This window comes from Conger conger, chromosome 2 (assembly GCF_963514075.1).
Source record: "Conger conger chromosome 2, fConCon1.1, whole genome shotgun sequence".
Taxonomy (NCBI): Eukaryota; Metazoa; Chordata; class Actinopteri; order Anguilliformes; family Congridae; genus Conger; species Conger conger.
Genome location: NC_083761.1, coordinates 48,316,089 through 48,331,333, shown reverse-complemented (window position 1 = coordinate 48,331,333; position 15,245 = coordinate 48,316,089). Strand labels below are relative to the sequence as shown.

Here is a 15,245-nt window from a genome sequence, read left to right as displayed (position 1 = left end):
CTCTCAGTGTGGAGAATTTAACTATTTGTATTCTGTGTGTAATGATGCCCTGATTGAGTGTAACTACTTGTTTACTCATAGTGTTGTCATGTTGTACACATCTAGTTTCATTTATTTTATGAGGTTTTTTTATTTGTGTGTAAAGGTTCTCATATACATATCTTATTTTATTATTTTAATCTAAATGGTTTTACAGTCTTAATGTACCATTGCTAATGGAAGGTTTGCATGAATCACTCATTATTAATTACAGTGATGAATGTTGAGCGTTCATTGATAAATATCATCAGTCCTTTTCACAATAAATTGATTCATTAACTGTGTCTCTGCTGTCAGGCTGCACTGAAACAGCTGAATGAGAACAAGGTCTCAATCATCACAGTGAAGCTGAACTTACTACTCAATAAAATGATGAGAAACTACAAATACAATTTACAAAAAACACCTATACACAGGCACACATGCACACATACACTCACATGCATGCACACACACACACACACGCACACAATCTAAAGCATTAAGCACACAGCAGGATTAATGCAGGATTTGGAGTGGTCTTCAGCACTGAAACTTTTGCTAAAACAGGGAAGGGACTTTTTACTATGGTCGCATCTCTCAGAAAATGTCAGCCATCTTCAGTGATGGTTTTTGAGTTGACACTAATTACCAAAAGCAGAAAGAAATCTGATCAGCAAACACAATAGAATGGGTAATATTAACTCAAATGTGGGTTTCGTTCCATTCTTGAAGTGTCATATGTAACAGAATTATGCTGGTTTCATAACAGTCATTTCTGCTTCACGAATGTTGATCTCTCCTTGCATGACTTCTTTATGAAGTTCAGGCACTATATATATTTATGCACACTCATGTATTCATGTTTACGATCCAATTCATGTTTATGATCCATTCAATATAGAAAGCCCACAAATCAAAGAGGACATATACAGTATGGTACTTCAGTGACCACTTTGTTAGATTGACCTGTACACCAGCTTGTTAATGCAAATATTTAATCAGCCAATCATGTGGCAGCAACTAAATGCATAAAAGCATGCAGACATGGATGGTCAAGAGGTTCAGCTGTTTTTGAGACCAAATGTCAGAATGGGGAATAAATGTGATCAAAGTGACTTTGACCGTGGAATGATTATTGGTGCCAGACAGGGTGGTTTGAGTATCTCAGAAACTGCTGATCTCCTGAGATTTTCACGCATAACAGTCAATAGAGTTTGCAAAGAATTGTGCAAAAAACAAAAAATATGCAGTGAGCAGCAGTTCTGTGGGCAAAAACATGTTGTTAATGAGAGAGGTCAGAGGAGAGGGGCCAGACTGGTTAAAGCTGACAGGAAGGTGACACTAACACAAATAACCACCCATTATAACAGTGGTATGCAGACGAGCATCTCTGAACACACAACACATCATAACTCTAAGTGGATAGGCTACAGCAGTAGAAGTCTAAAAATAAGTCTAATAAATACCTAATAAAGTGCTCATTGAGTGTATTCTTGTGTATTTACTCCCTGACCTCTGTGTGGTCAGGATGCATTTTCTTTAGAAACTGGTTTCTGTTCAACTCTGCAACAGAATAATCTATAGTGTATTTCAGAAGCTATTTCACATTGAGTTGCAACTGCATGACCTGACAGGGACATGGGTTGAAATTATTTAGATACATTTTGCCCAGATCTTCGGCCTAAAACCAGACTGTTCTCTCTTCTAACTCTTTTCTTCTCTCTTATTTAATTCCAGCCTGTTTTGATTTCTGATGCACTATGTGATTGCTTATACAGCACTTTTACTTTAGACTTGTTCCCTTCACTGTGGAACTACTTCTGCATATAACTCTCTCTCTCTCTCTCTCTCGCTCTCGCTCTCTTTCTCTATGTATGTATATACAGTAGGCTCCAGAATTATTGGATAATTGATAACAATGAAGAAAAAAGGCTGCATATAACAAACAACACAGATTATAATCTATATGTTATATTCAGATATAGGAAAACAATATACTTTTATTTCAATACATTTATTATCATGTGTCAATGTTCTTTTTTTATTGAGTAATCTCTGAATTTATGAAAAACATTGGTGTCAAAATTATTGGCATTCCTAACAATTATTGGAAATAAAATCAAACTAAATTCAACATTAAACAGCACACCACTTACACATTTTATGCGGCATCTGCCTGGTAATGCACAGGTTTCTACAATGTTGTATCAATAATTCTCAAATAAATTATCAGTAGTTCCAAACCAATTCAATATTTGAAAAGGAATCTGACAGGAATGAGCATGATCTTGACTCTCTCTGGTCCAAATTTATTAGTCTTCTCCAGGCAAACATAACAAATGCCACACTCACGAGAGGTGGGTGGTAACCCAGGTGTTGTAGCAGTTTATTTTTGAAAATTGTGAGTGACAAAGTTTTGTGAACTGTGATTTAGTAATGGATTGCAGACTGTGAGCGAAAGCAGTTGGTAGTGTCTGGTTCCCTGATCCTGAATCCCAAATAAAGGACTGTGGGATCACGCTTTCCCTTCCTCAGAACCCTGTTACAGCATTCCATTATCCCTTTGACGGTCCCTCTAGCCATCGGACCCTTAAATGATGGAAGGGTATATGGAGCCCTAATTCTGGTCCTCTATTTCCCCAACATTTTCTGGTGACTATTACTTGAAAGAGCAGCTTTGCCACATGCCTGCTCTGTTCATGTGTGCGGGTCATTATCATCCAAGCCTTGGACGCTAACAGCGCGTGCCTGCTAATACGACTCGGGCTTGCCAGGGCGACAGCTGACGGCTTGCTACCCCGGAACTTTGTCACGTGGACACAGACCGACTGCCCCCTTTTCACGCCACAGTGGCAATCTACCATATTCAGCCTGCAGCCAGTGGGGATTTGCCACCTGCCACATCAAAAGCAAGGCTGCCCCTTTTCCAGGCTATTTGCTAGCAAGCCCTCCCCTCCCGCTGATTTACTTTCTGCAATCTGATGCATCACTGTTTCCACGGAAACAGGGTGAGAGCTCTCAGGTTGGAGCGACCAGGCATTCGGTAACAATCCTCGCAGCCAGGGTTATTTCAGTTACTTGAAAGTAAAGCGCAGTTCAGCTAGTAGTTCCACTGTTAGAGATTAATTGACACCGCTACCGATAATGGGGTCACGACTCGAATCCGCAACCAAACGCAGTCATTTCGCTCAGCTCAATGCGGCTTAGAATATTCTGGCAATTATCACGCTACAATTGCGGAAGTGTAGAAAAGTACTACTTATTATTGTGTGAGATGGGAATGGAAATTCCTGGCTACTATGAGTTTTGTTAGCGATTAGAACCACCAACCATAGTTCAAGCACATCAAAAATAGTTTGTAGAACCTATTGTTTTCTACATCCATGGTATTATGCATTGGTACATAAGTCTCTTGGTGTATCTTCCCATGAAAAATTTTTTTTTAGGTTTATGAACTATGAACTTATTAATGTACAGTAACTGACAAAGTGAACACATTTTTCAGATTGAGTTCTGTAAACAAACAAGAGAGCATAGACGGAAATTGGTCAAAAGTATTGCACTGATATCCCCAAGTAGTTTTACACAGTTTCCAATGTTCTGAAGACTGTCGGGTCATGCAGTTGAGGCAGACAGCCTATTTCAGCTAACTGAATGCACTCATGACTGTATACTCCTCAGTTACACAGGGCACACATGCATGGCTGTATGTCAGTGGCTCACAATTCTGTGTTTCTGAGCTTGCAAGCAAGGGAGAATATATTTTTCAGACAATAAGTGACTGTTTGAGCAACATGCATGCAGGTACAGTATTTGATACATTGACACAATAAGACCATTGCTCTGCATTATTGAAAGGACCAGTTATTATTGCTGTAATATAAGAAAAAATCCTTGAACTACATGAGTGTGTGCGCCATCATGACCTGAATTATAATTGACTGCTGGTATTGGCTTGTTCCTCTCTCATTCCTTTCTTATCTCTCCCCTCTCATTCTCCACAATTTCTGATACAGCTTGTTTGACATTAAGACCTTCTATAAAAGTTGAAGTAGATTAGAATAGATTGGATGAAGAGATTGACTGACTTTATACCTGAACCTTTATACAGTGTGCAGTGACTCCTACAATTAGAGTCAACTGAAATGTAAGTCAACTAATGTGTCTGGAGCAGCTCAGTCCAGCTCTTCCAACTTCGACTATGAGAGCTCACACACGGCATTCAAATGAGCCTGAGTCTCTTGCCTCCAACCCTTAATTGCCTTCACAGAGACCCTCTTGTGATCTGGTGCTGGACCACTGCTCCCTTTCAGCCTGCAATGCTGCCTTAATACAGCATGGGGCAGAGTCACACCTTTTGAATGAGCCAATTTGCAGGTATGGTGCTTTATATCTGTGCTGTACAGGGCTGTACTCTATAGGGGCTTCCAGTTATAGATGGGGAAGAGACCATGCAGCCAAAACTGGGATCCTTTCTGAAGCTCATTTCCCGGTCATGCTGGGAGGGCTGAGAGATGGTGCTCACTGCGGTTCAGACCCGTTTTCGTTTTCGTAAAGTCAATGCTACAATTGCGGTCAAAATACAAAGTCAATAATTCTTTCCCACAAGAGAATGTAGTCGCAATCAGTGTTCTTTCTTCAACTAACACAGCCATGTGCCAATTTTCTTTAAGTTATTGTGTTGCGAGGACAATGCAGCAATAATCTGTCCCTGATACAAATCAGATTACGTCACTTTCTCTCACACGTTTAGTGGATCTAATCTGCTTCCCTACGGATCGTTCTTAATACACGTCACAAGCCATGACTCATCTGCTATGCTGGAGGACGAGCTGCCTATAGAACTCAATGTATTTTCCTGACAAAAATATTTAAATCTGAGGTTTTTTTAATCTGAGGTTAACGACAAAGCGATAACACAGATTAATTATGGTTCATTTCTGTGCAGTTTATGGTTGCTCAAATCGAGATAATCAGGAGAGAGACAAGTAGTTTTTGTTTGACAAAGATTATTATCCACCAGGGATTAGAAAATTGAAGGTTGTCAACAGACAAACCAGCCTGAGATGACTTTTGCTTTGTGGCATGATGCATTATCATGCTGGAAGTAGCCATTAGAAGATGTGTACATTGTGGCCATGTGATGCACATGGTCAGCAACAATACTCAAATTGGCTGTGGCATTCAAGCGATGATTGATTGATTGGTATTAAAGTGTGCCAAGAAAACATTCCCCACACCATTATACCGCCACCACCACCACCAACGCCCTTAACCCTGCATTGCTCCAGGGGAGGATTGTCTCCTGCTCAGTCTAATCAACTGTACATCGCTCTGGATAAGAGCGTCTGCCAATTGCCATTGTAATGTAATATGTAATGTATGCCTCAGCAGAAATCAAGATTAATCAGACCAGGCTACTGTCCGCTACGGGCTTCTATGTCCACTGCAGCCACAGCTTTCTGTTCTTAGCTGGCAGAAGTGTAACCCAACGTGGTCTTGTGCTATTGTAGCCCATCGACCTCAAGGTTTGATGTGTTGTGTATTCTGAGATGCTTTTCTACTCACCAAAATTGTACAGGGTGGTTATCCAAATTACTGTAGCCTTTCTGTCAGCTCGAACCAGTCTGCTCATTCTCCGTAGACCTCTCTCATCACAAGGCATTTCCACCCGGAGAACTTTTTTTTGTTTGTTTTTATCGCACAATGGTGCGATAAAACTCGATAGACTGTTCTGTATGAAAATCCCAGGAGATTAACAGGTACAGGAATACTCAAACCGGCCCATCTGGCACCAACAATCATGCTCCACTCGAAATTTGAAACCATGTGAAAAATTGTTAAAAAGTGGGAGGCACATATACAAACTGTTGTAATTCCTACACAGTTCACCTGATTTGGATGTAAATACTCTCAAATTAAAGCTGAAAGTCTGCAGTTAAAGCACATCTTGTTCATTTCATTTCAAATCCATTGTGGTGGTGCATAGAGCCAAAAATATGAGAATTGTGTCGATGTCCAGTCATAAGTCATTTGGTCTCATGCGCTGGTCAGCTTGCTGACTTCCCCTTCCTGGAGCATACATTGTTAAGCCCCCACCGTTGGCACACATGCCTGTGGGGGAGAGCTAGAGAAGGATTCTTAGAGGCGCCTTCTTGGGCCCTGGGGGCCCCCCTTTTCTCACATTCCTGACAGGTTAGAGCACAGGAATATTGGAGAGGGCATAAAGATGTTTCATGACAATCCCAGGTCAGAATATAGTAATGTTTGGTGTTATTCTGATTGGTTCAGTGCGACTGGTGTAATGGTCTAGTTTTTGTAACAGTCTACCTTTGATAGCATAACCATTCAGGAGCCGAGGGGAAACTGGGCAAAAGCTGTCTCTGTAGAAGCCATGTGGTGGGCCTGGTTGTAAATTATAGATGGGTGACTCACTTTTAGGGTCAAGAACTAAGGCCTGGATTTCGGAGATAAGGAGAAGAAACCAAACAGTCTGGGGTGTCTCCTTTCCTTTCATTCACCCAAATCAGGTTTATTCAAAAGGTATATTACCATGAGAGGCACAAATACTTATTTACAGCATAATGCAGTTATCATGAAAACTCCCAACTACAGCATTCCTGGATATGATGGGGCGGCCTGTAGCATAGTGGTTAAGGTCAGGAAGGGCTGCCATTTGTGAGGGGCCTGAGAGCTGGGGTTTCAATGTTGTTTAAACTAGATTTGGGGAGTTTCGGGCAAAGATAAGAGAAAGATGTATGAGTGGTCCAAGGGCAGTTGGGTCATGGGAAAAGAATCTTCCCGAACATTGGTGACCTCCCTGTGACCCCATACCTGGTCACTTCCAAGGGGGAAGACTCCAGACAATGCCACAGTGCCCTCATTTGGGCACTGCTGTCATTACACCGGTGACTGCTCTCCTAGATTAAATATTCAAAACTGCTATTAAGATAGAAAATAGACCCGGTAACACCTTGAAAACATTGCCCATGTGATCCTTGTATTATTGCATTAAGTCTTATGTAATGGTAACAGGAATTGCATGTAAAATGGATAATCAGGAGGGAAGTTTCATGATAACTGCAACATAATAAAACATAAGGGTAATCTGTTTGGTATGGATTTGATCTGATAAAATCAAGGAATCGGATGAGATACATTTCATACCAAATGGAATTTAATAAACTATAGTTTCAGTAACTCAATTGAAAACCTGCATGTCCTCTTTTGGTAATCATCTCATTTTCCCTACTTAACAACCCCCACCCTGGTGTGGGTCTAAATTCCAGATTTGACCACCCCTCCAGGTTGATTTATGGCACTGCCGCCTGGTTCCAAACTTATGATTTGGCATAAAAGCAAGGGAGACCAATCTGGGAAGATCGTATTCGACTTCCCACACAGCATATTGTACGTGTATGTAAGTATCAGGAAGATCGTATTCGATTTCCCACACAACATGTCTTGTGTATGTATGTATGCATGTATGTGTAGCAGCCTACTGGTTAAGTCGACTTTCCACATGGCATATTCTATACTCTGTGTTTGTGTGTAGGATAATAATTAACCCTACTAATGTTCTCCCAGCAACGCCAGAAGGACAAGCACGCAAAACCCCCTTCGGCCCCCCGCTAAATTCCGTCATTGGGTTAGCGTGGGGTTTTACAGTCCCAATATTTATGGACCTGACTGTATATATATATATATATATATATATATATATAGCTGCCTAGTTTGCCTGTGCAAAGATCCACCTATGTTTGCCCGACAGGTGATTTTAGCTTTGTCATGCCAGTAATTATCAAGCATTACTTCTGTCCTCAATTTTCCATGCACTAATTATTTCCTGTAAGTGTTTTTACAGTTTTAAGCATTGTGAAGTTCAGGAAGTTTAATTACTTATGTAAACCTTACAAGCATATCTGCTGGCTCCATTAATTATTCGATAAAATGTCAAGGGCCATTTAATTTCTTTGTCCAACTTTCTACCAAGCATTATACTTTTTAATTCTGTTAAAAAGATAAATGTCTGGATTGAAAATGTGCCTCAGTTGGCTACAGAGCCTTTCCAATCTGGCACACCTAAAATCTGAATTTGGTGTTCAGAATATTGTGTTACACACACACAGACATGTGTAAGACAGCTAGCTCTTGTGCATTCTAATTTACTGCCAATTCTTAAAGGTTTTGAGAAAAAAAACTTTCATAAAGTCACTTAATATTGTTGGGCTTCTTTGAATCCTTGCAAACAAATCTGCAGGTGTTCACTGGTGTTGCCTTATTTCATATTCAATCATGGACATGAAAATGATGATGATTAAGTCTTTCCCTTGGAGTTCAAGGGAAACACCACCTTAAACATTGATGCTTATATAACTGAAACCATAGGGAGAGTTAGACTCCCATAAACTCTTCTCTCAGATAACCAGCGGTACCGTTTACCAGCTTCAGCATAACGCAGATTACACAGAAGCACATGAGTGCTGTGAGAGGAGGGTTCATCAAGGGTGCGGCTGATTGCAATTATTACACCTGTGAGTAAATAGGCTGAAGAGGCTGTCTTCTGACTACACCACCCTCCAGTGGCCCAAACCGGTACTGCACCATGACACCTCTGACCTCTCTCATTAACAAGGCATTTTTTGCCCACAGAACTGTTGCTTCTTGGTTTTTCACACCATTCTCTTCTAACTCTAGAGACTGTTGTGTGTGAAAATCCCAGGAGATCAGCAGTTTCTGAGATACTCAAACCACCCTGTCTAGCTGATATGGCTGTAAATACCCTCAAATTGAAGGTGACAGTCTGCACATTTCAAATCAATCTGCTGGAATACATAGCCAAAGGAACAGATTTGTCTTAGCTAAGTTCTGTGATCTCCTATGTGGCATTCGTTAGCAGCAAATGCCAGTGTTCCACTGCAATTTTAGCCAATTGCTTCAAGTTAGTCTACTGTTTATCCATTAAAAGCTTAGCTTCATAGCACCCAATGAAGGCAGTGCGTGGGGGTGGGGGACAACATGTTTACCATTTGCTTGTTTCAGATGATGTGAGTTTTCACTCAGATCAGACATTTTTAGTATTGATTTTCAAACTCAAAGGACTTCAAAGGTTTAAACCTCCTGATGCTTCTGGCCTCGTTTGCCATGTATGTTATCTTAATTACTTTGCCACACAATTTTCCTATGACAGAGCTGTTACCCCCAGTCAATTTACATGAATGTTTAGCAGCCTCTAGTGTCCCTGATAGATTACTGTCTCTATATTATATTAACATCAAATGAAGTTGCAGCACTTCATGTGCTCAAAGTGTGGAATCTGTGGGCGGTGTTCAAGCTGGGCCCCTGTGGCATCGGGCTGCATGTAGGGTCATTCTAGTCGCTGCCAGTATAGAGCCTTTCCCAGTAGTGGGAGAGAGAGCTTTGTTTAATGAAGTAATTAACAGAACCGATTTTGAGTCCCTGCAGCTGTCAAGGCCCACAGCTCACTTAATTGGAAAAAGTGGCTGGGTAAAGCAATCATGATTGGCGTATGCATCTTGCATTAACCAGGAGAAGAGCGAAAAGCAAGTCTCTGCGCAGTGCACACTCATCTTGAAGAAGTCGGAGGGATTTTCCTTAACCTTGTGGGTTCATACTCTTGCCTCCTGCTCTTTCCCCATGTGGCTCTCTTCAGCTGAATTATTAGTTTCATTGTTGCCCAAGTGGTTAATACTCTCCTTCTTGATAGTACAGACACCTTGAGTTCTTGCCTCAGCCTTGGACCATGTGTGGAAACCGGTTTGCTGGTCACAATGACGGAACTGGGGAATTGTGCGCTGCAAAATGAGTCACATCAGTCCCTACATTGTCAAATGCAAACGGCTCCTTCCAAAATCGTCTGCTTCACCTGCAGCTAAGAATCCTGCGGTAAAGGACGAGTCATAGTCATAATCATACCATCACATCTGTTGCCATTATTCTCCCCCTTCTTCTGTTTTGTCAATACTTTTCCTAATTGTACATAATTACACATTTCCACAATTACCAACCTCAAGTATTTACAACTGTGCATAATTCCTCTTTTCAGACAGAATGTACCTCTGCACCCCCATCTGTTTCCACACTGCAGCCTATTATTGCTCTGCATTATAAACATAGAGGCTGTAACATAGTCCCAGTTGATAAATAGACATTTTTATGTGAGACGCCTTGCATCAGGCATGTGAGTGTACACATAGTGGATGCAGTAGGTGGTGTGTAATATGCAGCACTGGGTGTAATTTCAGAGGGAACAATACCAGTGGCAGGTTTCTGTGTTTAATAACACGGCTTACATAGTGCACTGACATTGCTGGTTTGTCAATGTTTTTCAGGAATAAGATGCCAAGAATGTTGGGATTCACCCTCTGTGTACAAATGTACAATGGGTTCCATAATTATTGAAATAAAAATGAAAAAAAGCTGCATATAATAAATACATACACTGAGTGAGCACTTAGCATTAGGTATTTACTAGACTTATTTGTTTGACTTATTAAGTAGCCTATCCACTTCGTTTGAAACATTGTGTGTTCAGAGATACTCTTCTGCATACCATTGTTGTAATGCATGGTTATTTGTATTACTGTCACCTCCCTGTTGTGTTGGCTTCTCTCATTAACAACAGATGTCTGCCCGCAGAACTGCTGCTCACTAGACGTTTTCTGTTACTCACACCATTCTCTGCAAACTCTAGAGATTGTTGTGCATGAAAAACCCAATGGCAAGGGCACGGTTTGAGGGAAGGAAGCAGGGCAATCCGAGGATCACACCTACTGGTTGGCACACAGCTGGACTATGTTTTGAATTAGTCCAGGCTGTTAAAATGTATGCTCCTTTCCGTACTAGGTGGCTGTGAATGGAGCCACCTAGTGCGAGACTGCCGGAGAGCAGATAGCCATGTGCAAGAGAGCTGTGTCCCCAAGAGCTGTTTGTAAAACGGGAACAGACACAGAGCTAGCTACCGTTTGATTTGATTCATTTTGTCTTTGTTATTTTGCCTTTGTTTTTTACCCCGATCCTGTGAGAGTGAATCGGTAATATCCAGGATATTTATCTTTTATACATAGAATCAATCTGGTTGCCCTTCTCTGAACCTTTCTCTTCCATCTTTCTTTTAGTGCAGTCCCCTGAATTGCACACAGTACTCCAAGTGTGGTCTAACAAAGGTATTGCATAAGGTGAGTATAACTTCCTTAGATTTATACTCAATACCCTTGGCTATGTATCCTAGCATCCTGTTGGCCTTTATTTTTTTACTGCTACTGCACATAGACTGTACATTCTATTATATTCAACCCCCTCTTCATCCCCAAGCCATGTCTCTGTAAACCCTACAATGTCATTGCCCCCACTAATAACAACAGCCTCAAGAGCCTTAGATTTTATTTGTGCTCTCCCCATTATACTATGTAGCCTTTACCGTTTTTGTCTGGGCAGTCTGTGCCTCCCTGCCCATTTCACTCTCTATCCTCCGAGCCCCCCATGTGCCTAGTTTAAATAATCCTGTGCTATCCTAAGCATATGCTGACCCAGTTGCAAAATTTCCCCTCCAGTTCAGGTATAGCCCATCATGCTTGTACAACTCACCCCTGTCCCAAAAGGAGTCCTGATGCCCCATGAACCTGTACCCCTTTCTCCTACAAAACATTCATAGCCATGTGTTAAACCTCCAGATAAAGTTCTGCTTCCCTCTGCTGGCATGTGATACAGGTAGAATTCTGGAGAAGACTACCATGGATCTTCTGCTCCTAATCGTGTGTGTGCGTGTGTGTGTGTGTGTGTGTGTGTGCGTGTGCGTGTGTGAGTGGACTGGGAGGGCAGAGGTGTCAGGACATGAGTTAAGCTGTAAAATCATTGCAGTCTGGGAGGTGGGGTGGGGGGCGGGGGGGTGCTGGAGATAGGAGCCCTAAGGAAAATTTTATTTTGTTTTGGAGCAAGGCATCTGGACTGAATGTATAGAGATCATTTTGTCAAACTCCCCCCACCTCAACATCCTTCATGTCATTTTTCTCTTCTCTTCATCTTCTCTCCCCTCCCTGGAGTCGTTTCATGATCATACTGTCTCAGAACCTTCCTCCCACCTTTTTATACTGTTTCATCATGCATTCAGACACATCCTCACAATCCCCCCCCCCCTGCGGGAAATGTAGCGTATGTACGACTCATGCAACATAAAAGTAAATAATGTTTGACTATTATCCTGCTTTGCCTGGAAATGTAATGAGCTGGAAAGCTGTATTTTCAATATATCTGATAGCGTCTGAATGCAACATAAAGTTAATGCAGCTTAAGTTACATACAAAAAAGTTGAGCATCTGCATTAAAGCAAAACGAATGGTAAGCGTCACATACCAAACTGAAAGTGCTGTACCAAAAGGTTTGGTATGATTATATGTAGGCTACCATTAATACCCCTTACAAAAATATACACACATACTACATACATCCAACCAAACACAAACTAACATGCACACACAAGCCATCCGCATGTATCCATGCACATATAGGTATGCACGGTCCACTGTAAGACATCAGGTAATCTATCTTCCCCTTCAGTTCACTTCCGTTATCATCGGATGCCAATGAGGTTAGTGATATCATGTACTCCCTGAGTCACCCGTGGGTTTTCTGCATGTCAATCAGGCGGGAGATGTTCTGCTTGCTTCCTGCTCGTTTCTTTACTCTGCCTGTATTACATCTGTGTGCATTTTGGAGCCTCGACATCAGCGTGCAATCAATGCCCGCAGGCCACACAACAGATCGCCTGTCATCAGCTCCAAAGTGGCGACTCTCCTCTGCGCTCCCTTCTCTCCCTTTCCACTCTTCTCCTGTCTCTAATTCGGTCTCCCTGTCCCTCCCCTCCCTCCCCACCCACTGCCCCTGCTGTCTGTCTCTGGCTGATTTTCCTTCTGTTTTCTGCATCAGTCCTTTTCTCGTTTAGCCAGGAAGGGAGTAATATGAATTCAAACAGCCAGCAGAACAAAAGAGTAAAAAATGTAAAGAGAAAAAACTAAATAATCAGATTCAATAAGAGCGGACCCCTAGGTAGACAACTGTGTGTGTGCATGCATGTGAGTGTGTGTGTGTGTGTGTGTGTACATATAGTAGGCATGTGTGTGCGTGTGCCCGCTCCATCTCTCACTCTCCCTCCCTCTCTTCTTCCCCCTCCCTCTCAGCACCAGAGAGTGTGTGCCTGCTCTCTCTCCCAGTTCTGCTCTCCTTCACTGTTTCCGTGGATGTGCTGGGAAGGAGAAGGAGAGAGACGTCGGCTGGCCACGGAGGAACGGGAGGAGCTGGGATCGGCATGCGCAACCAGCAGCACTGAGCACCGACCCCCCCACTACAGCCCCCCCTCCCTTCCTCACACGCGCTGACACTCTCTTGCACACATTCCCACTTGCACGCAGGCTGGATGGCAACTTCCTAGGCTGAAGGAGAGGTGCTTAGACTTGACATTGGGGACATAGAGACAACAAGAGAGTGGTGTGTGTGTGTTTGTTTGTGTGTGCATATTTTTGGGCTTGTTTTGGAGGGCTCAGGGCCAAGTGGGTTAGAAACAGAAGAATCTTTGATTACCTGTTTCTCTCTGTCTCTCGTCTCCTTCTCTCTCTATTTCTGTCTCTCTTTTCTGGCATGCTGGACCTTGGTATTTTCAACCCTCTTTACTCCAATTGCTCCCACTGTCTGCCCTTTGATATAGCCTGAAGAGTCTGGGAGAAAGGGAGGGGAAGGGACAGGAGATAGAAAGATGGGGTGAGAGGACAGGAGGGCCCTTGGGTGGCGGTGATGGGGTTTCCCAAAGCCCTTTCTCTGGAGCTTTGATGATAATGACAGCATAGATGGGGGGTGGCTATGGGCTGGGGTCAGAAAGGGGCGAAGGTCCTACCAACTTTTCTTCCCTTGCCAACTCTCAGTGTCGTCTCTCGTCTCATCTTTCCCGCAGGACAGCAGTTTGCGGGGCTCAGTGAGGCTCGAGTTGGGGGTGGGTGGGCGACCATGAAGGACCTGAAGGACAGCTGTGGGAGTGAGGTGAGCGAGGGTAGCCTCCGGCCCTCCTCCTGGTACGTCTTCGCCCACCACACCACGCTGCACGGCCTCCGCTTCATCTTCGTCTACGGCCCCCTCACCGCGCGTCGCCTGTTCTGGGCCGCCACCTTCCTGGTGTCGCTGGGCTTCCTGGCCCTGGAGAGCGCCGAGCGTCTGGCCTACTTCTTCTCCTACCCGCATGTCACCCGCGTGGACGCCGTGGTGTCCAACAGCCTGGTCTTCCCCGTGGTCACCATCTGTAACCTCAACCCCTACCGATTTGCCAGGCTCACCCGCAATGACCTCTACCACGCCGGCGAGCTGCTGGGCCTGCTCGACGTGCACCTGCGCATTCAGGACCCGCACCTGGCCGAGCCCGAGGTTCTGGAGTTCCTGGAGGAGCGGGCCAACTTCACCGGCTACAAGCCCAAGCCCTTCAGCATGAAGGATTTCACAGAGCGTGTAGGCCACGACCTCAAGGAAATGATGCTCTACTGCCGTTACCGAGGACAGGAGTGCAGCCACCGGGACTTCAAAACCGTGAGTCCCTCCACCTCTTCTCTTCCACCGGTCTGGCTGGTTTTCTTAGCCCTCACTGGGAATATACCAAGACAACCCTTAGAAAAGGAGAGCAACAGGGAGCTGTTTGGAGGTGGCAGTTATTTCCCAGTTGAAAAATGTCATGGGAGACAGGACAATTTGATATGATTGGGGCAACTTGCCTTAGTTTCTGCGCATTTCGGTCATCCTGCTTGGTATCTTTCCAGGTCCTACTGTGCAATTTATTTTCTGAAAGTACCTACCTTCTGCTGTGTGATTTGTTGAATTTAAGATGGCAATTACCTCCTCATTCCTGTGCGCTGCACGTGGGTCACCTCTGTGTGCCTGCACGCTTTCATAGTGTGTGGGATGCTGTTGGTAGTCAAAGCGCATCCACAGGTAGCATCGGTTCTTTATTAGATTCACAGAGGGAAAGCTAGAAAACAAAATATCGCTGCATGTAATGCACTGCTTTGTGCAAGTTCCCTCTTAGCTGTCAAGAAGGAAAAAATAACAAAAGCAACAAAATTAACAAAACATTGCCTGGGATCTGAGGTTATGCTGTCGCACTGGCTCCATTATAGGGACATATTCGATAGAAGGATCTCCCGTGGATCTACTCAGGACTCCTGAGGTAC

The 15,245-nt window shown here is 43.4% G+C and overlaps 1 protein-coding gene across 1 annotated transcript in view; it reads left to right on the top strand.

The window, feature by feature from the left end:
- Positions 1 to 14,006: 14,006 nt before the first annotated feature.
- LOC133122845 (acid-sensing ion channel 2-like) overlaps positions 14,007 to 15,245 on the top strand; it is a 359,041-nt gene continuing 357,802 nt past the window's right edge. Inside the window, exon 1 of the mRNA XM_061233068.1 lies at positions 14,007 to 14,607. Coding sequence (XP_061089052.1) covers positions 14,038 to 14,607 — 570 coding nt within the window. The 5' untranslated portion in view covers positions 14,007 to 14,037. The remainder of the gene's footprint in view (positions 14,608 to 15,245) is intronic.